This window comes from Callorhinus ursinus, unplaced genomic scaffold (genome assembly GCF_003265705.2).
Source record: "Callorhinus ursinus isolate GAN/ISIS: 27379988/994484 unplaced genomic scaffold, GSC_fseal_2.0 scaffold328, whole genome shotgun sequence".
NCBI lineage: Eukaryota > Metazoa > Chordata > Mammalia > Carnivora > Otariidae > Callorhinus > Callorhinus ursinus.
In genome coordinates this window covers 1-23,151 of record NW_027397383.1, presented here as the reverse complement: position 1 = coordinate 23,151, position 23,151 = coordinate 1, and the positions used below count along the sequence as shown (strand labels likewise).

The 23,151-nt window shown below is 53.2% G+C and overlaps 1 protein-coding gene and 1 pseudogene across 1 annotated transcript; both read right to left on the bottom strand.

Moving 5' to 3' along the window:
• LOC141372019 (melanoma-associated antigen 8-like) overlaps nucleotides 1-21,377 on the bottom strand; it is a 32,670-nt pseudogene extending 11,293 nt beyond the window's left edge.
• On the bottom strand, nucleotides 15,288-16,173 carry LOC112813806 (histo-blood group ABO system transferase-like). Its single transcript, XM_073890475.1, is given in 3 exon segments — nucleotides 15,288-15,547; nucleotides 15,550-15,936; nucleotides 16,032-16,173. Coding segments are annotated over 3 exon segments (789 nt in total).
• Nucleotides 21,378-23,151: the final 1,774 nt, after the last annotated feature.

Genomic DNA, 23,151 nt, shown 5'->3' with positions numbered 1-23,151 from the left:
TCCAAAGAAGACATACAAATGACTAACAGACACATGAAAAAATGTTCATCATCATTAGCCATCAGGGAAATTCAAATCAAAACCACATTGAGATACCACCTTACACCAGTTAGAATGGCAAAAATGGACAAGGCAAGAAACAACAAATGTCGGAGAGGTTGTGGAGAAAGGGGAACCCTCTTACACTGTTGGTGGAAATGCAATTTGGTACAGCCGCTTTGGAAAACAGTGTGGAGGTTCTCAAAAAATTAAAAATAGAGGGCGCCTGGGTGGCTCAGTTGGTTAAGCGACTGCCTTCAGCTCAGGGCATGATCCTGGAGTCCCGGGATCGAGTCCCGCATCGGGCTCCCTGCTCAGCGGGGAGTCTGCTTCTCCCTCTGACCTTCTTCCCTCTCGTGCTCTCTATTTCTCATTCTCTCTCTCTCAAATAAATAAATAAAATATTTAAAAAAATTAAAAATAGAGCTACCCTATGACCCAGCAATTGCGCTCCTGGGTATTTACCCCAATGACACAGATGTAATGAAAACAAGGGCCCTAAAGTTCATAGCAGCAATGTCCGTAATAGCCAAACTGTGGAAAGAGCCTAGATGCCCTTCAACAGATGAATGGATAAAGATGTGGTCCATATATACAATGGGATATTACTCAGCCATCAGAAAGGATGAATACCCAACTTTTACATCCACATGGATGGGACTGGAGGAGATTATGCTAAGTGAAATAAGTGAAGCAGAGAAAGTCAATTATCGTATGGTTTCACTAATTTGTGGAAAATAAGGAATAATATGGAGGACATTAGGATAAGGAAGGGAAAAATGAAGGGGGGGAAATCGGAGGGAGAGATGAACCATGAGAGACTATAGACTCTGAGAAACAAACCGGGTTTTAGAGGGGAGGGGGGTGGGGGAATGGGTTAGCACAGTGATGGGTATTAAGGAGGGCACATACTGCATGGAGCACTCGGTGTTATACACAAACAATGAATCATGGAACACTACATCAAAAACTAATGATGTAATGTATGGTGACTAACATAATAAAATTAAATTAAAAATAAAAAAAGAAATTAGAGTGCATTGATGAGTTTCCTACAACTTATATTGAAAAGGAAAATATGCAATTACTATTTAAAGAGATACATTTCAGTTTGATCATTATGTAGTGTGAATTCTATTATGCATCTGACATGCATTTTCTCAATTGGGAGTATTTCTTAGGTGGCTATGTTATCATCATATTGCTTAAGTGATTTATGTGAAAAGAATATAGAGTTAAGTATTTGAGATTTATTTGGTCTTATATCACATATGAGTCATCCCAGGTTTAAAAGACAAAGCGGATGAAGACCACATTGTCACAGTGAGATAGGGCCAGAGTCTGGAACCAGTGTGTACTTCTAATGTAAGAGAGCATGACCCTGGAACATCCTTGTATTCTTGATGGGGCTAGTGAACATTTTTGATTCTTTCTTCTCTAAACCATAACATTTTGCATTATATTAACACAAATTTATATCCAACAATATTTTTGAAAAAATGAAAATATTTAAGACAGGTAAAGTATTTCAGGAATTAGGAGCCCTCAGTTTTCCATTATCAACGGACAGAAGAGCTTTCAGTCTCTTTTCTCATCCCCAATGTGACTGGGTAAAAAGTCCATGTGGTCACCTGTGGAAAGCTGAAAGGCCTAACCTACTCGTCATACCCTTGCTGCCCACTGCTGGCCTGCCAAGAACCCTGTCCCCTCTCTCCAGAGAAAACGTAGTCACTCGGATGGGGAGGGTGGATTCTCGCATTGTGACCAGCGAGGTCGGGGAGCAGAGGTTCACTGAGGTCTAGAGGGCTGGGCTCTGCAGTGTCAGAGCTCAGAGACCATGTGACATGGCCCTTCCACTCACAGATGGGGAAATGGATGTCCAGAGAGGAGAGGAGTTGGCCCGCAACCACAAAACCCCATCTTGAGCTCTTCTCCAAGTGCCATTTCAGGAGACAATCCCCCATTTCCAGAAGGTAGCAACTGGGGTTCCAGGCCCCAGATAGAGCCACAGCCCATACCCCATTCGAAAAATGCCCAGGTTTTCCTGGGGCTGCATGCACCCTTCCACCCGGTGACCACACGTGTCATCAGTGGTGAGGTTTTGGACAGGGGACTCGGCTGCTAGTTTCTCCCACTCTAAAAGGGGACAGGGCCCCGCATTCTGGTGCACATCACCACTAGGCACCATATATGGCCCCTGCACTTCAGAGACCACTGAGGGAATGACCAGCAGTGCCCCTACCCCTGTGAGAGCCCCTCCCATACTCACCTATCTCTTTCAAGAATCCCCAGCCAGTCACCCAGCAGGCCTGGGGAACTCCAGGTAGGCCCGCCCTAAATTGGGGCAGGCAGCCCATTCCAATGAATTGCCCACAGGGAACAGGAGGGGTGATCTTCATGAGAGCGATGTCATTGTGCTCTAAACTGGGGATGTATTTCTCATGAATGATGATTTTCTCGACATATCTCTCCTGTTGAGGCGGTTTCGCTGGCTTATTGTTCCCATACACAATTTCCCTTGTTCCAAAAATCAGTCTCCAGTCATATACTTTTCTGTGGGCACAGAGGCAAGCCAGGTCATCCTCAGAAAGGACAGGCTCGACAGAAATCTCTGGTGACCATGATCCTCAGAGCCCTCCCTCAGCAAGGGCCTGGGCCCACCCACTCGCGGTCTGGTTGCCACAAGACCCAGAGCCCCGGGGAGACTGCGCACAGAGAGCCCTGGAGAATGTTCCTTTCTGGGAAGATCCTTTCTGAAGACCTCCCTTCATGCGCTCCCACACGTACTTTTTGGAGAGGAAGCAGTGGGCATCAGTAAGCAGCCAATGGGAGTTCAGCAAGGTGTCTCCGCACGCATGGTACCTTCAGTTATTATGGGACATGAATACCTGGAGGCTGACCATCCAGGGCCAGGCCCCGATTGTTGCATCCTGTCCTCCGATGATACGGCCACTTCCCGGTGGGTTCTGCCTGAACCGTAACCCACAGGGGGCACTGGGGAGAGACCAGGGGCAGAGTTCAAACCAAGAAGGGCACAGCCTGTCCTCGCACCTGCACGATGGGGAAATCAGGGCTAGGGGGCTGGGCAAAGTGGGGCAACTGGGAGTGTGGGTGGTCCAAGGGGGAGCTGCTGAGGAGAGGCGCTGTCAGGGTGGTAGGGAAGCCGGAAGCTGCAGGCTTCAGGAACTGGTTTTGAGGAGTATGAGTTCTGGGGTCTTGCGGGTGTAGCCCCAAGGCGAGGAAAGAAGGCGCCATAGGAAGCAGGATGGATGATAAGGGCCCTAGAAATATGGGAAATCCTGAGGCAGATGGGGAGGCTAGAGGTGGAGAGAGAGATGTAATGGCTTGAGGTCTTTAGAGCCAATTCTGGACGGGAGACTCAGGAAACAGCCACAGGGCCCTTGGGGCTGCAGTGTGGGGTTGGATGGTGGCAGGAGGGAGAATAGCCAAGGCAGGTCCAGTGATCCCAGGTGTGGGGAGGAGCGGGGGTCCAGGGATGGAAGTTCTGGGAACTGGGGAGAGGCCACAAGAGTTTGGGGGTACCTTGGGGACAGTCAGCGTCTAAGGTGGAGGCGGGACCCTAGAAGAATGCCAAGACAATACCCTGGGGTCTTTGGGGTCAGCCACAGGTGGGGCACCTCAGTATCTGTGGGAAGAAAGGGGTTTCTAAAAATTGGGACTTGATGTGCAAGAGGCAGTGAGGTCAGTCTCTAGGTGAGGGAAGGACCCCAGCATCTGTGCTATGGGAGGCAAAGAAGCCCGGGGTCAGCCCTGGCGTCTCTTGGCTGATGAAGCTGGGAGCAAGGATGGTCTGAGTTGGGGATGTGGGTCACACCCCTGAGACCCAGGGGACTACTAAGGCCAAAGCTTGGCCTCCTTCCTAGCCCTGGACAGAGGGAGACTGGATGGGGCTTGCTATTCAGAAGACACTCTTTCCACCCCATGGAGGTGTCCGTGACACTTACTCACACATGGCATTATCATTGGCAACCACAGACACTGCCAAGGCCAGCAGAATGGCAGTTGGCAGCACCTCTATCATACTCCTTCCCCAGCCTGGCCTGGAAGCCCAGTGACCTCACAAAGCTCTGTGGCCTCCTGACCAATCAGCATGGTTACATCACCCCCACACCCCCCCAATAGTCAGGCTAGGCAGGAGCCCTTTAGCTTAACTGGTTCAGGCTGAAACAAGATCCCAGCTTTCTGTACTGGCTCCTCTGCACCCCTCGGGTGATGGGGGCTTATGTGCAGCCCCCTCCCTATGTCCCAAGGCCAGGATCTTCATTCCCAGTTACCCTTCGAAGGTTCTGTATTATCTGAGGATCCAGTTTTGTGCAGTGTCAGGGTCTGCCCCTCATGCAAGCTGCAACCACAGTTCCTATTCCAAATCATGGGTTGAGGGGCAGCTCTGTCCCTCTGTGTCAAGATGATGCAGCATGTCAATGGTGACAGGGTGTCGGGCTCACCAGATTAATCGATCCTTAAACCCGTGTAGGGCAAATTGTCTTTCCCTCTTCCAAGTACATACTATCAGCACACTTTTCAAAGAGCCACTTTGAAGTTCTCTAATTTAGGACTACAAAGCCCAACTTTCTATTCACTGCTGAGTATCACAGGGTCTGGTGTTTCCTACCTGAGTGTCTCCAGGTCTCCTCTCTGGGACCTACATGCAGGAAAATGTGTCTCCTATACCTGAGGGTCAGGAATTCTCACCACAATCACCTGAATATCCTGAGGTTTCATTTTTCTGATTGTCAGGAGACGGCATCTCACCAACGGGAGGATGACAAATGCTCACCTCACATACCTGCATGTTAAGAAGTTTCACCTTCCTGTAGGAGTGTGAGGAGGTCACACCTCCACCTGCATGAAGGGCAGTGTTCCCTCGTCTCTCTGAGTGTAAGTTCTCCACCAGACAATCTGAGGATCAAGACGTTGTCCCTTGCCTGCCAGCGTGTCAGGACACCTCATAGCTTCATCCTGAGTGTTATGAATTTTCAGATTGTCAAATGAGCTTTATTCTCCTACTAACTTTCTAACTGAATGTCGCACTTTCTCAGCTCCCATAACTTTCAGGAGGTCAATGCTCTTCAACTGAATATCCAGTAGGTCTTATATATCTTTACCTGAGTATCAGGAGCCATCATCTCCTAACCCTAACCCTAACCCCTACCCCGAACCCCTACCCTACCACTAACCCTCACCCTGACCCCTCACCCTCACCCTCAACCCTAACCCTAAACACTAACCCTAACCTGTACCCTAAGCCTAACCCGTTCAATAACCCTAACCCTATCCCCTACCCCTAACCCCTACACCTACCCCTACACTTAACCCTAACCCTCACCCTCCCCCCTCAACCTCACCCTAAACCCTAACAATAAACCCTAACCCTAACCCTAAAACTCACACTCACCCTCAACCTAACCCTAACCCTCACCCTAACCCAGGGCTGCTCAGCAGAGAATCTGGAAGGCCGGCCCTCCAGAGCCCCTGCTACACCAGCCAGAGACTCCCTGAGCCCAGAGCGAGCCCTCCCCTGCCTGACCAGCCACACACTGGCCCCTGACCTTCATGATGGCCTGTTCTTGACCCTGAAGGTGAGCTGGCCGACTAGGAGGGGGAGTTCAGCTGGTGGGACAGGCTGTAGCTACAGGACGGAGTGACACATCTGAGCTAGCAAGAACCAACTCTGGTCTCCCTCCCGGAGCCTGCCTGGGAGCTGGGATCTGGGTGCCTTAGGGGCCAGCACACAGCAGGGTCTGCACTGAACAGGGAGCCATGGCCCCCAGGGAGAGTCCACTCTGCCCCCTCCCCGCTCCTGCCTGGCCTCACCTCTCCTCACTGTGGGGCTGCAGGACCCGGAACCAGGCCCCATAGGGATGGCTCGGTTCCAGCTTGTAATGATTTTGCAACCCCCAGAGCCCCTGGATTTCCTGGGGCCGGAGGGAGGACTGGCTGTGGACCAGGATTGGGCTGGGGAGGATGCAGGGCCTTGCGGAGAGTGAAGGATGGGGCAGGGGCCGAGTCCTGGGGCCACTGCTAATGTCTAAAAAGGGCTGAAATCCCTGAATGCCCACGGGGTCCCTCATTACAGTAACAACCCCGTTCACACTCGGGCATCCTGCTGGTGGGCCCCTCCTCCCCAGCCTCCTTCCCGCCCCTCTGACCCCAGCCAGGGCTGCAGCCAGGGACAGGCTGGATGTCCGTCCCAGGTCCTGCCAGGAAGACAAGGCAGAAGGAGGAGAGGAGAAGGAGAAGGGGCAGACTGATCTCCCTGTCCTGAGTCGGCCACCACTGATACCTCCAGGAACTCTGGCCCTGCCCTGCACTTAGCTGGACCCTGAGAGGGAGTCTGCATTCCAGGCCAGCTGGATGGTGGGTATTCAATGACCTGTGCGTCCCCAGATGTCCTACCCACCTGGCCTTGCACCCTAAGGCCTGCCGCCCAGGGTGGGCGTGGTTGCGGGGCCCAGCGGACTTTGGGGTCACAGAGCAGTCGGCTGTGGTGAGGGAATGTGGGGGACCGGTCAGGTGCAGAGCCATGTACATCTGCTGCAGGGCTGGTTCGCCGTACAGGTGCTGTGTGCAGGTCCCCTTTGCACACCTGGCCATGACACACCTGGCTGGCCCTCTCGTTGGGGAGGCCTGGGTAGCTGGTGCACCTGTCCCCCACCTACCCCTGGAGGAGCGGCCACGTTCAACCATTTCCATGTCCAACCCTCAGGGACAGTTGGGAACCTGGGTCAAGAGAGGCAGGCACTGGCCCAAGACAAATGAGGGGTGCAGAGCTCAAGAAGCAGGGCTGCTCTCCAGTCCTAGGCCAGCCCCAACCCTCCCATGAGGTTCGCTTTGGCTGTGAGAGCCCCTCAGATCTTCAGGGATAGCTACCCACCATATCCCATGTGGGGACATGACCTTGGCATCCCCAGGCACGTAGAAGCATTTGCACCTGCACACCCCCCACACACACACACCACTCTGACTGCCCACCTGGGGGTCAGAAGGGGAGGACACCCAGGGAGCGAGGTGGGGGACAAGGGGGAAAGAAGAAAGAGGTTGGGTACAGCTGGGCCATGGGGCAGGGCATCAGGACTCCTGGCAAGGACCCAAATCCAGAGCATGGGGAGGGGAGACAGGCCAGGCTGATGGTCAGGGGTCCCTAATGGCCCCAGGGGGTTACCAGGGCACTGGGAAAAGACAGGGTCTGGGTTCCATTGTCCACCACCACCCTGGGCACTTGGGAGTAGGAAGAGATACTCAGCCCCAAGTCCAGAGGGCTATAGCACAAAAGGTCTCAACTTACTCTGCTGTCACTTGTGCTGCAGAGATGCAGTGTCCCAAGGGTCCCACAGGCTTGTAGAAGAGACTGTTGGCCTTGGATCTCCATCCCTGACCCACTGTGCTCCCAGTGCTGGGGAAATGCTTTGTACTCCCTCGAGGTCCTTCTCAGCAGAGGACAGACTGGAGGCTTGGGGGGCTGAGGACCTGGGTACACAGAACGTGGCAGAGCACTGGGCCACCAGTCTGGAGACCAAGGTCAGGGCCCTCCTTGTTGCAGCCTCAGGGTCCCCATGTGGAAGAGGATCCAGAATCACTGCTCTTGTCAGGGGGAGGAGGCCTTAGGAAGGAATGGAGCACCAGGACCGGAGAGGGAAACGGGGACAAGGGAAGCTTCTGTGGTTTCTCACATCGCCCATGGAACCCACAGATCCTGCTCCTGTGAGAGACAAGGACACAGAGACAGAGAAGGAGACAGAGAATGAACACAGGACAGAGAGAACCAGGAGAAGTCATAGACTTTCCTCCACCAGCTTGGAAATGACATCCCGGCATTTTGTGCCATTCTATTCCTGAGAGCGCCGTCCCACAGGCCATCCACCCTGGAGGGGAGGGGATTCCACAGGGATGTGTGACCAGGATTCAGGGGTACCAGGGGCCACTGTGGGGACTGCCCAGCACACAGGCACAGACGAGGCCCAGGGACCTGAGCCTAACCCTAATGGGAAGCCCTGGAAGTCTGTGTTGTGAGAGGACAAGGTCAGAATCCATTCATTACTACCTTCCCACGGGGGCTGGGACACAGGCAGGAGGGGGGTGGCTTTGCCTGGACCCCAGAGCAGACCCAAGCCCCTCTGAGCTGTGTTCCATGCCAAGTCCAGCTCCTGGCTCATCCTTGCATTGCCACGTATGCACCAGCCTCCTGTGAAGGCAGGTATGGAACATGTGTAGAGGTCCTACCCCTGATGGTGTCCCTAGAAGTAGAAGCCAGAACACCCCGATGTGCAGATGGGGAGCCTGGGGAGGCCCTGAGAGGCACAGGGTCTGTCCAGGGTCATAGCCCTGGTCATGCAAGGAGTCCGGTCTGAACCCAGCTCTGTGCCCTCACAGCAGGGACACCGGCTGCACCCAGGCCTCCCGGGGGCTGTGGGTGGGCTGTGTGGGTGTCACTGTATGGATGGGGCATGCAGGGAGGGTGAGCATTGAGTAGCCGAGGGAGGGGGGCCTTCGGGGGGCTCTTGTGTGAGGAAGAAGTTGGGTAAGGGGACCCCAGGCAGTGGTGACTTCACTTCCCTGACAACAGAGCCCAACAGAATTTGGAACCCCAATAACCAGGCACCCACATTCCACAGACAGCCCCCTGCCCAGCTCATTTTGTTGGAAATCCTCAAACCAAGATGTTCACATGCTGCTTTCTGAAGTCCGGAGGCTGCAGGCGGAAGAAAGCGCGCCCTGCAGACGCTGTTCCCCGCTGCGGATTTCATGTCAGGGCTCCCCACCGCCTCTGGCCATTTGGCCAGAAGGACAGAAAGGTGACAGCAGGAGGCCCAAGGCCAGCCACCCAGCCCCACTCGCTCTGATGACCTGTGTAGCCCCAGGTGCCCTCCCTGTGTGTGTGTGCGTGTGTGAGTGAGTGTGTGTGTGGGTGCACGTGTGTGGATGGGTGTGTGTGTCTGTGTGTGTGTGTGTGCATGTGTGTATGTGTGTGTAAAGAGGGGTCATGCAGGGTGGGGCCACCCCGAGCAGGAGCAGACTGATGAGGATCAGATACCCAGTGGGCAGGTCATGTTCAAGGTCAAGCCTGGCAGTGTGGGATGGGGTGTGTGGGCGCTGCCCGTTCTGCCCAAGGTTTATCCCAATAGCCCTGCAGCGATGAGTCACTGCACCCTGAATGCAGGGCTGTGCACACACAGGTCTGTGTCTGAACTGGGAGCAGCAAGGGGACTGGGCAGGAGGACAGTGTGGATGGCCGGGCAGGGCTGTGATGCCTCGGGGCCGGCCACCAATCCCTGTCTTTGCAGAAGGCCACGGAGGGCATGGAGAGACAGCTGGTGGACATGCCCTCCTCCCTGACAGAGGGGTTGACCCCACAGGCATCCCGAGAAACAGGTGCTGGAGATTGCCAGGCAAGACCTCCGACACCACCTGGACCACTGTCCCAGGTGGTTGTTCACCAGACAGTGGTCCAGGAGCCGGAGCCCACAGAGGCCGAGGCCAAGGGTGAGAAGGCTGGGGCTGGGTGTTTATGGTGTGTGGGGATGGGTCGGTGCTGGCCCCACAGGGAGGAGCCCCCAGAGGCTGGTGTGGGGCCAGGAGCAACGAGTGGACACAGAGAACACAGCAGGTGGACTGCAGTTGGGGAGACGTCCCCGTGAGGGGTCCTACCCAGCTGTGGATTCTCTGGGAGGCCCTGGGCTGGGCTCTGTCTCTGCAAAGGCCCACAGAGAGCATGCACAGGGGTGAGCTTTTCTCCTCTCACAGCTGCTCCACCACCTGAGGAGCTAGAGCTGCATCTGGAGGGAGGAGTGGTGCCTGCAGTGACTTCAGGAGGAGACCAGGAGCTGGCAGGTGACCTGGCACCTGCCCACGGAGAGCCTTGCGCTGTCGAGGAAGAACTGGCACTTGCTCCTGCTCCAGCCCCTGCCCCTGCTACAGTTCCTGCCACTCCCCCTTCCCCCAACGCAGCCCCTGCTCCTGCCACTATCCTAACCCCTGCCCCTGCTCCTGCTCCTGCAGGGCTCCCACAGCCACATCCAGAGCCCCCAGCCCTGCAGGGAGAACTCCTTGTACAATTACCCTTAGTTCCATCGCTGGAACCCGAGACTCCGCATGATTGTTTCATTCCCTCCCCCTGTGTTCTTTCTCTCTGGTACATGTTAACTGTTATTTTATCCTTCCATGTCTTATATACTGTGTATTATTTGTTTTAAATAAAATTACTTGTTTTCAATTGAACACATCATGAGCATTAAGTACAAGCCCAACGCTGTGCCACCACACCCCAGAACATTGCCGCAGAATATCTCATTCCCCAAAGGAATCCCCGAACCAGAAGCCCTCCTTGCCCGTTTCTCCTCCAGCCCAGACCATGGCAACCCCTAAGCTGCTTTCTCTCTCTGTTCCTTTACCTATTCCTGATATTTCTGTAATTGGAATCACACAATAGGGGCCTTTGTGTCTGCCCCCTATTTTCGAAGGGGACTCGTTTTCTTCTGTGTTTATTTGTCATAAAATGTCCCTTATTTGATATTGACATCCCTGATGGATTACACATCAGATGTAATCATAGATTACATAGATTATAATTTCTAAAGGGAATGGTGGGCACAATCTCGGGGCTGAGACCCCTGGTCCTGCTGGGACACCACAGCCTGACCCCAGACAGAACAGGGCTGGTTCCTCATGTGACCCACACAGAAACCAGGGAAATGCAGAAAGCTGGAAGACACACCACAAAGGGCAAAAGCATTGCTTACAACCTAAGGCCAGAGAAAGGTTTCGCCTGACTCTGGTCCAAACCATGCTCCAAGTCTCTGGGTTCCACAGGGACGGAGACCAAACGCATGCAAGTCCAAGGCGGAAGGATAGGCACGCAGGGAATATGTGTCAGAGATGCGGGAGCTCCTGGGGAAGGACTCCGGCAAAGGGAACCCTATGGAGGCAGCGCTGGTCAGCCTCAGACTGGCAGGTGTCTGGTCTGGGGACCAGCAGCCCTGGGGAGAACGTGAGGAAGTACAGGTCCCCTGGAGAGAACGGTGACAGGCACCCCTGTCTGGGAGAACAGTGAGCAGCACCCATCCCAGGCCACAGGTGCACCCATCCTCAGCCTCGGCCTCAGCCCCGGAAACTCTGGCTCGGTTTTTCACACACGTATTGTCAGGAGTGTTCATCACAGCGGTGCTGGAGAGAGCAGGGAATGGAACAACACTAATGCCCAAGGAGATAGATGGGATCCACGGTTCCAGGTCTCATGATAGAATGCCCTGTAGCTACTGTCCCGGTGTCATCCGGGGCACAGGATCTGGGAAGCCCCTCCTAAGACCCACCCCTCCTGCCACCCTGCCCCTGGGAACATTGAGTATTGTTTGAGGAGGAGGGGGAGAGGATCCAGGATGACAGCGGGTCCAAGGAGAAGGAAGGTCAGCACTGGGAGGACAGGTGGACGTGCCCTGAGCCACCATCTAGGGCCCGGGCTGTGATGTCCTTGGACTTCACCCCAAATAAGGACTCCTGATTTATGGACCGAGCTTCTGTGGTTTTACTCCCTCCCTCATTCATTCTCTCCCTCATTCATTCCCCACCTCCAACCCTCCCTCCCCTTCCCTCCCTCCCTCCAACCCTCCCTCCTTCCTCCCTCATTCAGCAGAGGATCCGGGGTCCCTGCTGTGTACTGAGCACTGGGGCTTCATCAGTGAGCACCCACCAACCCACATGGTCATGTCCACTGTGGGAGGTGACGGATGCAGTCCTCAGGTCTAGCAGTGGTGATGAGCACCAGGAATCTGCTCCTGAAAACACAGGCCAGTTGCACAAAGAAAAGAATGGAAGACCCAAGCTTAGCACTTCCTCTAGAAAAATCTAGTCCTGAAAAGTGATGAAAAGTAAGTATATCCTAGACTTCATGCAATGTGAGTTCTACTGGCAGGTACCTACTGATTCCTAGAACCAACAAAGAGTAAATCATCCAGTGTCGACTGCGGTGTTGTGACCCAACTTTTCAGACCAAATGCCAGCATTTCAGCGAACATCTCCAGGGTCTCTGAGTTTTCCCAAGGGTCTCTGCGATTCTCTGATCCTTCCATCAACCTCCTTGGGAAGCTCTGTCCTGTCATCTTCCTTGTCTCCTGCCTCTTCTGGGACCCTTCCGTGTCCTCCCCGCCAGGGCCACCCCCACCAGGACTCCCTGTGCCCCCTGGCCTGACACCCACATCCCACGCTGGGTCCTGTGAGCCCAGTGCTTTTTGCAAGGACTGTGTGCTCCCTCTGGGGTCACTTGCCATCTCCCTTGCCGTGGCCTGGCTCTTCCTGTGCTGGGTCTCCTCTGAGCAGTCTGTGAGGACAGACTGTGCCCATGTCACGGGCACGGAAGCGAGATTCCAGAAGGTCCAGACGACCTGCTCCCAGTCCCAGCGTGTGGAGCCTGGGTCAAGGATGGTCTGCGAACAGAGGAAGACTTGGGCCCAGGGAGACTGAGGGAGGATGTGGCACAGTGAGCCTGCAGGAGGAGAGTGAGCACTGTGGCATCCTGGCGTACAGGCCTGTTGGGAGACCATGTCACACTGGCTCTGTCCCCAGGGCTGGGGGTTGTCAGGGTATCCACCCTCTGAGGCTATAGGCTGACAGTGACTGACAGGAGAGGAGGTGCACCTGATGCAGGAGAGAACCCTCAGGCAGAGAGGAGGGGGCAGGTGCTCCCCCAGCAGCTGGAGGAACTCAGGTTATCCACCCTCCCAGGCTGCAGGATGGCAATGGCTGGCAGCGAAGGAGGCACCTGGTCTAGGAGAGAGCCCTCAGCCAGAGAGGAGAGGGCAGGCTCTCCCCCAGCAGCAGGTGCACTGGGGCAGGCTGAGGGGTCATCTGTGGACAGCAGTGCCTGCAACTGGGGTCTCCACACAGACCCCCCTCCTCAGGCTCAGCACAAGCTTGTCTGGATGGCCTTTGTCTCCCAAATACAAAGTCTGGCCCAGGACCCTCCTCAAGCCCTGACTCCCAAACCTTTGACCTCAGCTCAAGTGACAAGAAACGTCCAATAGTTCAGGTGGGGTTGGGTACAAAGGGACATTTGCTTTTCTGGCTCATGCTGTAACACTGCTGGCATTTTAAAGATCTCAGGGCTTTGATTCAAAAAAGGTAGGATGCCGCGGACCCCAGTCGGCTTTCTGGAAACCTGCCTCTGGGCCTTGCAGCCCTCCCATCCCACCAGTTCTGCTCAGAATCCCTCGAGGTCACAGACCCACAGTGTTGACTCTTCAGATGCCCGGACGAAGCACCTTCAAAACACGATCCTGGTGGGGCAGGAGGACACACTGAGGATTCCAGCAAATCTGCTTCCCAGAAACTGAGGGTACTGCTAGACAAGCTGTCTAAAAACAGCCATGTCAGGGTTCCAGGAAGATACCAGAGGCACAGGAGTAACTGAGGAGCATCTGAAGGTCAGGAAAGGTCAAAGCTTCCAGACCCTTCCTCCCTAAAGCTCCTCATTCCTCAGCCTTTCTTCCGGTGATTCTGCTTGGTTTCTATTTGCCCCAACTGTTATCCATTGCCTTAGGCAGCAGAGACTCACGTATGCCTTTAAATCTTTTGGACATTGAATGTCCTCCAGTAACCACTTCACTACTGGGAAAGTTGGTAGCAAACAAGAAGTCCCAGAGGACTCCACGGGTCTGGACTTGGTGTTTCCCTCTCCTGAGATGGGGACACCTGTGGGAGGTGCAGGTGGTCAGCTGAGGGAGGGGGGCAGGTACCTGACGTGGACAGATGGGGTATAGGTGAGGCCCCAGCCCCTGGGGTATGTGCCTGGCATCCGGCCTGAACAGGTCTTCAAAGCTACAGATTGGCTGGGACCATCTTCAGGCTGAGGAGGAAGGTGAGGGGAGCAGAGGGGCCTGAGGAGGTTCGGCTCAGACAGGAGAGGGCTGAGCCACACTTTGGGGGGAAAGTGGGTCAGGTTTAGGCTCACAGGGACAGACCTTGAGGCCATTATGCCATGTGAAATAACCCAGTCCCTAAAGGACCAACACCAGAGGACCCCACTTTGTGAGGGATGGAGAGCACTCCCATTCAAAGAGGTGGAAGGAGCTGCTGGGTGCCGGGGCTGGGAAAGGGGAGTGGGGGGTTAGGGTCTCATGGGTAAAAGAAGTGACTCAGGAAGTCGGGGCCATTGCGAGTCCCTGGAGGTCCTAGGAGCAGGGAGCCTGTATCTTAGTTCTCGCTCTCATGCTCTGCCCCTTGTTGAGTGACTGAGCTCAGTAAATGCTTGCTAAGACACAGTGCAGGCAGCTGGTCCAGAGAAAGTGCACAAGTGCAAACCCACTGGTGGGCACTGAGGAATCCCAAGGGGACGCGCATCCAGACAGAGCGAGTGCCCACATTTCACAAACACCAGCACAGAAATAGCCATTTAAAACCAAGGCAGGAACCTTATATAGCCCAGAGGGCTCCACGCTCCTGGAGGGGGAGCTAGTGGCCACAGCCAAGGCCTCTGGTGGTGAGGGCACTGGGGAGTCTGAGAGGTGGCTCAGCGCACCCTGACCCTGAAGCCCCTTGGCTGCGGTGAGGTGTAAGGACTGGGAGGGAAGACCCAGCCAGCACCCGTTCTGGGTCCATGCCTGCTACAGGACTGCTGCCAGCCCCAACAGGCAATGTCTGTTTAGAACCATGGAGAAAACCTTTTCACTCAATAGTTCTTCTTAAGATGGTTGCTCAGCATTGACACAGAAAAACATCTGACATAAAACTGGAGCCATTCACAGCTGTAAAGGACCCAGAAATAATCAAAATGTAGTGACCACAAAGAGAGGAACTTATGCCCCCAGGCAGGCCTCCTGTGCGCAGGAGTGTTTGGGGCGCTGGCGTGCCCGTGCAAGCAGTGCTGGGTTCCACTGTTTCCCTCAAGGGGACAGAAGTAGGAATCTGCTCTGATGGCTCCACTCAAGGCAGCACCACCTGATGGAGACGGGGACAGCCCCGCGTGAGTTCCAGATGTCCTGGTGACTCTTGGGCACAGCCACAAATCTCAGCTTCTTCATTACTCAGGGAATGATGGGGGGCCAGCCCAGCAGCCTCAGGTCCTGCAGGTCCTCCAGGGGCCAGGCCAGCAGCCGTGGGTCCTGCATGGCCTCTGGGGGCAGCCCCTCATGAGTTCTGTCTGTCCTGGTGATTCTTGGGCATGGCCCGAATCTCAGCTTCTTCATGACCAGAGCCAGCCCATCAGCTGCGGGTCCCACAACTCCTCCGGGGACAGCGCCTCATGAGTTCTGGGTGTCCTGGTGATTCTTGGGCACAGCCATGGATCTCAGCTTCTTCATGACCTGGGGAATGAGGGGGGGGCAGCCCAGCAGCTGTGGATCCCACAGGTCCTCCAGGGACAGCACCTTGGTGGGTCTGTGGCCCAGCAGGTACCTGTTCAGGTGGCACTTATCGGGCCACATGGCCTCAATCCCATTGGCCCAGTTGACCCCCATCACCTGGTGACAGGCCGAGGTCAGTCAGAGAACCTCCACCACCAATTCCCAAAAAAGGCCCCCATGTAGTAAAAGTTGCCCTGGTCCCTGGGGATGTGGGTCTGGGACTGTGTCCAGCTCTCGTAGCTAAAATCCTCATGGGCTGCCCAGTAGAAACCGGGGTGTGGGGTGCCAAAGAGGGGGGACAGGATCTCCATGCCCACATGGTCCCAGAACTTCATTCCCGCATCCACGTCCACGCTCACCAGGTCTTCCACGTCACAGAGGAAGCGCTGCTCACGGAAGCGGCTGATCATCGCTATGTGCCGCATGGACACATCCTGCCAGAGCAGGACGCCGCGGACCTCGACGACCACCACCCTCCGGCCCTCCCAGAGTGGCCCACAGGGCACAGCAACCAGCTGGTCGGTGAAGACGTAGTAAGTGACCCTGTGTCCACCATGAGGACCACCACCCTCTGGCCCACCGGGAGGGGCACACGGGGCCTGGCAGCCGGCTGATTGGTGAAAACCTAGTAGTTGACCCCATGCCCCACCATGAAGTGCTTCTCTGCCGTCTGCAAGAACAGCTCCAGGGAAGACCATGCATCCACAGGGGCAGTGGACAGGGCAGGAAGAGGGTCACTGCCAGAGGCTGGCAGCAGGACCCCAGAGTTGGGGGCCATGGACATGTGCAACTTCTTCAAGGGGGTGGGCCCTGGGCTGCCTTAAGCAACAGGCACCTCCTGACCTTCCTGAGGGAATCTGCCAGCAGGACCTCCCTAATGCCTGTTCCCAGAGATGGGGGCCATCAGTACCCCATCTTCCAAAGGGGAGCCTGAGGCTTCAGAGGCTGGAAACCCATGCAGCCCCACAGCATGCTGGAGCCAGGAACACTCCGCCTGTGCTGAGCTCCTGGGCAAACCCTGCAGGTGCCCTCCACTGGCCGCCCCCCCTGCAGATCCCATCCCCACCTTCCAGGAGGGAAGCACCTTTGGGCACAGCCCTCATTTCTATGTCTTACAGAGTGGCTAGGATCAGCAGGGCCGGCCACCTGTCCCACTTTGCTTTGAGTGGGCTGCCGCTGGCCCCCACAGACCTGTCTCCACTTCCTGTAGGGTCCTCCCTGGAAGGCTGCTGGGCATCCTGCTGACAAGGTGCTCAGTAAGCCACTGGTATTCCTAGGAGGGGTCACCCTCAAACTCTGCCACATCAGGAATCAGGTCCAGCCCATCGACAGGGAATGCAAAAGACGACACCAGGAAGAAGAGGGGGCTTGCTTAGGCCCCAGGCTTGAATCCAAGGGTGTGAGCTTCCAGGTCCAGTCTACATCTCCCCGGCCCCAAAAGGTTGGAAGTCTTGTCCAACCATGTCCCATGGCTGGTCCCCCTTTAAGGGTACTACCTGCTCCCCCCTGTGAGGACAGCAGCTCCCCCATTATAGGCAAGTGTGGTGAGCCCCTCTGAGACTGATGTTTTTGCGTATGTGCTAAGGCTACTTCCCTGTGCCTGCCCCATACCTGGCAGGTTAGTAAATCGCTCACACAGGGAAGGCGGGCACGCGTTGTTCCCCAATGGGGGAACAACCCAGATATGAAGCAGGGGGATAGAAGAGTGATCCTGGCAGAGGGCAGAGCAAAAGCAAAGGCTTGTAGTCAGGCCCAGGGCACATGTGGGACGACCACACACTTGGGTGGCCCACAGAAGGGGGGGGGCATGGTGGAAGAGGTGAGGCTGGAGAGGACGGGGAGGAGGGGAGCAGACCACAGAGACGCCCAAAGGTTATGTCCTGAAAATATCACTCTAGTTACAGAGGAGAATGGGTTCTGTGCAGCAGAGGACAGGGAGACCCTAACCCTAAACCTAATCCCTAACTCCTAACCCTAACCCTAACCCTAACCCTAACCACTATTACCAACCCCACAAAATCAGCAAAATAAATTCCTGTACCTTTCTTAAAAGAGATGTAAGAAGGCAGATCAGAAGAATTGCAAAACCAAGAGCTCATAAATAGACTGTGCACCCTAAGCAAGTGACTCTGCACAAACACCTCAAAGGTTATTCAATAGAGTGAAACAAGCAATGTTATACAGCACAATGATTTTTTTTTTATTTTGGGTTCTTTTATTTTGTTCCTGGGAGTATACACATCCCCCCAGCACAATGAATTTTTAATAAATCATGTGGTCATATTAATTGATGCAGAAAATGTTCTAACCAAAGTCCAACATCCGTTGCTGATATAAATACTCACAAAAGGAGGAATAAGGAGTAATTTTCTCATTAAATCTCCAGCAAACACCATGATTAAGTCTCAAAATGGACAGCTCTCCTCTGAAATCAGGAAGAAGGACAGAATGCTGGTTTTCACCTGTTGCTCAATATTGGACTGAAAGTTCTACCCAGAAGGATAAGCCAAGAAAGAAGGCATCCACATGTGAAAGGAAACACTAGAACTCTGTCTATTCAGAGACCAGGGATGACATCATCTTATATAGAGCTTCCTAAAGAATCAACAAAAAATGATTACAGCCAGTTACATAATTCAGCAGTTATAGGACAAGATATCAATACCCAAAATCTCTCTTATTTGTATACACTAGCAATGAATCATCCAAAAAGGAATTTAAGAAAACAATTCCATTTTAGGGAACATCAACATTAACCAAATATTTAGGAATAGATGTCATCAAGGTGCACATCTTGTACACTGAAAGTTACAAAACATTGCTGAAAGAAAGTAAGGGAAACCTAAATAATTCTGAAGACACCCCATGGTGATGAAAAGACATACTATTAATAAGATGGCAGTAGAACACAAGGCGATGTGGAAATTCAATGTGTTCCCAAGAAAATTCACAAAGGCCTTTGGGAAGAAATGCACAAGCTAATCCTAACAGTCATATGGAATTTCAAGGGACCACAAGAGAGCCAGAACAATCTTGAAAAAGAAAATCAAAGGTGAAAGGTCATACTTCCAAAGTTCAAATCTAATAACAAAGCAACAGTCAAGAAAACGTTGTGATACTGTCGTAAAGGTATGCATTCACCCTGAAGCAAATAATACATTATGTTAATTAATTGAATTAAAAAATTTTTAAATAAATAAAATAACAATTTTTATTGTTCTGCATACCCTTTTAAAAAGGTATGCATACAGATCAGTGGGATTTAAGTGAGACCAGAAATAAACCCCTTCTTCTATGGTCCACTGAAATTTGACAAGGGTGGACAACATTACATTGGGGGACAATTGGTTATCCATGTGCAGAGGAATGAAACTGGACCCTTACCTCATTCCACATAGAAACGTTAGCTCAAAATAAGTAAAGGTTTAAATGTAAGAGGTAAAATTATAAACTCTAGAAGAAATAAATGGGGATAAATCTTCATAACCTTGGATTTAGCAATGCTTTTAGCTCTGACACCAAAGCATAAGAAAAGAAAGAAAAAATAGATAAAATAATATCCTCAAAATTAAAAATCTTTTCAGCACGACTGGCTGGCTCAGTCAGTTAAGCATCTAACTTTATTTTGGCTCAGATCATGATCTCAGGGTCATGATATCAAGCCCCATGTCAGGCTCCACACTGAGCGTAGGGCCTGCTTGAGAGTCTCTCTCCCTCTCCCTCTGCCCCCGACTGCTCTCACACTCTCTCTCCCTCACTATTAAAACAAATGTTGGAAAAAATTAAAAATCTTGGTACATCAGAAGTGACTATCCTGAAAGTGAAAAGATAGCCCCCAGAAGGAAATATTTGTACATTATGTATCTAGTAAGAGTCTGTTGTCCAGAATATGTAAAGAGCTTTTACAACTCCTCAACAAAAAGACCACCTAATTTTAAAATAGACAAAGACTTGGATAGACCCTTCTCCAGAGAAATCACGGGGAGTTGGGTGTTTAATGCATACAGAGTCTCCCTCGGGGAGAATGAACATGTTCTGGAGAATGAGGTACAACCGTGGGAACTCAGCCAAGGCCAGAGCATTGTGTACCTGACATGTTTAGGTGGTAAAGGTTATTTATGTTTAGTCACGGTGAAAAAGTGGATGAAGGACTGATGCATGTCACCACGTGGATGGACACTGAAAACAGCCCAAGTGACAGAAGCCAGACAGAAAATACCACTCAGATTAAAGCCGTCTGTAAATGGCTCGAAATCCATCTTTAAATCCTTAAATCCATCAGGGTTGTGAAAATAAGGGAAAGTCTCGGAGCAGTTCCAGAAAAAGAAAACTGGATCTGAATGGAAAAGGACATTTCAGATGTGGGGCAGGTGGTGGCAGTGGAAGTGGGCCTGTGGTCTGCGTTATAATGTGGAAGCTGTAATGATTTCCTCATTTACGGGTATGTGGTGGTTCCGCGGGACAGTGTCCCTGTTTGGGGTAAAATGCCCTGAAGCACCCCGTGTGAAGTGGTAAATGTGGTAAGGAAATGACAGCTGGGGTCTGAGTGTGGAGATAAAGCGTATTTGCGCTGCGGTGACAGGTTTACATACTTGGAAATCACCACAGAGTCCACTATTCTTCAAACAACCACGTCAGCACCAGGTCACTGAAGCAGAGACGGCATCAAACTGTGATGGAGGCCACGCCCTCCCAGATCCAGTTCACCCACCGTGGAGAGCCCACTCGCCCTTGAAGGAGGCCACATGGTAGCAAGAGACTCGTGGGAGGATTAAATCAGCAGCCCCTGTGTCTTGGGTGCAGTAGAAGCCGTAGGATCTGGAATTCCCATTTTCCACAACCCTCCCCCAAAACCTGGTTAGAACTGTGAAAATGCAAGAAGGGCACCTCAGGAAAGCGGACTGGGGACGCCAGCAGGGGAGGCCAGAGGGGGGAGCCCACCACTCAGGGTCAGTGACGGGAACGACCGTCAGTTACAGACCCAGGGTTGGAAGCCTCCACAGGAGACACCCATCAGTCACAGGCCCCGGAGCGGAGGACACAGGTGTCCTCTCCTCCAAGAACTCCACGCTCCCTGCAGCTCAGCGGGGGCGAACCGCCGTCACCCTGAAGCCTGCTTCTCTCCGGCGGACTTCCCTTCAGAACAGCGCTCCCCGCTTCCTCCTCCTTCTCCACGACATACTGTTCCTCTCCTTCCTTTCTTGTCCGTGATGTGGCCGGAGCTGGCTTGTCCCGGATGGCAAGTCTCTGCTCTTCCCAAATAAACCCATTTTGCTGGTAAAACGACCGGCACTTTTAGTTTAACAGAACCAATAAATTCGATAAGTTGGCAAGGAACAAAACCAATAGACAAAAAAGAACCATACACCTAGGAATACATGTCCCCAGGAGCTGACAGACCTGTTCTCTGACCCCGTGAGACACTGACTGCAGACGTCGAGGGAGACACGCCAGGAAGACACCCTGCACTCAGGGAAGAGCGGACGCTGCGAACATGTCTACTCTCCCCCAGCCGTCCGCAGAGTCCGCGCCGTCGCTACGGACCTCCAGCGGGGTCTTCGCAGACACGGAACCAACAACCCTGAAGCGGGTGTGGACGCGGGGAGGAGCCGGCGGGGCCGAGGCGGCGGGAGCAGGAGCACAGCGGCGGGCGGCCGCTCCCGGACCGCAGACCGTGGGAGCAGCCCCAGGAACCGAATCCGGGTGCGCGTGAACACGGACGCGGGGGCCGCCGGAGCGGATCCGAGGCCAGAGAGGGGAGCCCCGACAGCCCCGCGCACGGCACCCCGGGGACCCCACGTCACCGCACACAGAGCCACGGACACCCCACGGACTGTGCACCCGCCCTTCCTCCGCTGAGTCCTGTGAGCTCGGGCCCCCTCAGCAGTCCCCGGTCAGATGGCTTCTCCTCACCTTCTCCTCCCACGGCGGGGCCTGAGGAGGCCGGGCTCCTGTCAGCGTGGACGCGCCCCACGGCCCCCAGAAGCCTCCACCTCAGGTTCTGAGGAGGTCCGCCCCTGTCATGGCGGCTGCGTTGGCCGGGCTCTGGGCTCCTGGCGGGAGCTGGGGTCGTGCGCCCTCTGCAGGCGGGGGAGGCAGTGCAGGACAAGGTGACCTCCCCGTTCAATGGAAGCACCTGCTGGCTCCCTGGGTCCAGCTGAAGCCATTAAATTCTGAAAATTCAAGCTGAATGGAGCCCAATATCCCCCCAACTTCTCCAAAAATAGCTAAGAAACAATTAATTGGAAACAATACGGAATGACAACAGTCCCTGACCCAAACAGTGCCACTGAACATGACCCTGGCCCTGACTGAACATGATTCTGACCCAAACTTGATCTCAAGCCTGGTCCTGACCCCAGCCCAAGACCCTAACCCTAGCCCCCAAACCCGAACAATGTTCACGATAATCACAAGGTAGAAACCATGCAAATGCCCATCCATGGTGAATGCATAAACAAAGTGTGGTCAAGGGTTTGGGTCTGGGTTCACGTTCAGGTTTGGGTCATAGTTCTAGATCAAGGTTTGGGTTTAGGATCAGGGTGAGGGTGAGGGTTTTGGGTGAGGGTGAGGTTAATGGTTAGGATTAGAGCTTAGGGCTTTAGGCTTATGATTTAGGGTTTAAGACTTAGGGCTTAGGGGATAAAGTTTAAGGTCACATTTGGGTTTGAGTTCTTGCTGGGGTTTGGGTTCAGGGCTCATGACGCAGAGTTCTTGTTCAGGGTTTGGGTTCATGGTTCAGGGCTTAGATTCAGGACTTGGATTCAGAGTTTGGGTGTGGGGATCAATTTCAGGTTTGAGATTCAGGGTTCCAGTTTGGGGCTTAGGGTCACATTGGCTTTTAGGGTTAAAGTCAAGGGTTAGAGTTAGGTTCAAGGATCACACGTGTTCTTTAGTTATCATCATGGACAGAAAATTTCTATCTGAAGTTTCTAAATCTGAAATCTATTTAGTCTGGGTGTCAGGAGCTTGTTCAGAATTTAGGGTCACAGTAACTGCCTACCAACAGCATTCTGATCCTAGAGTATCCCAGTCACCCAGAAGCTGCTTTTTTCTTGGTTCAAACATACCCTTTACACAGAAGGGTGAGCTGCTGCCAAATCTGGGATAATTTCCCAATGGCAGAGGTGTGAAACCAAATATTGTGGAAATGTTCATGGAAAATGAAACAGGAGACAAATAATCTGTCGACTCCTGATTCTTCCACAATAACAAAGACCAAGTTCCCAATAGAGTCTGATAATGTTCCCTAGGAAGGACTATGGTACTCATTACCAATACCACAAAAAGTCCCCCTCCCCTGGTTTAAACTAAGAATCACAGGAGGATACTTCCTATTTTTTTTGTCAAAAATACAATTTTATTCTTTGGATATTCCAGCGTACAATTTGTAGAGGCATTGCCAACATTTTCCGTTCTCAAACACTCATCCACACACGGGTAAAATGCAGCAACATTGTAATGTACTGCTCATTGGGGTACCAAGAAAAAGGAGGGCTATTAAAATTAATAAAACTATATCTACTATTAAACTCAGAAAAAGCACTCTTTACGGGCACTTAATGAGGAACCCTATCCATAAGACCTCACATCTCATCATATGGAACCAACCCATAAAAATCATCAATAACAATAGCCTGCCGACCACTGTAACCCCCCTGCCAATTCCCTATGGGATTGTAATACACACTCCAACCGCTGGAGACAACATCAACAGCAGAACAGGACTTGCCCACCCCCGGGGGACCAACTATTACAGTGA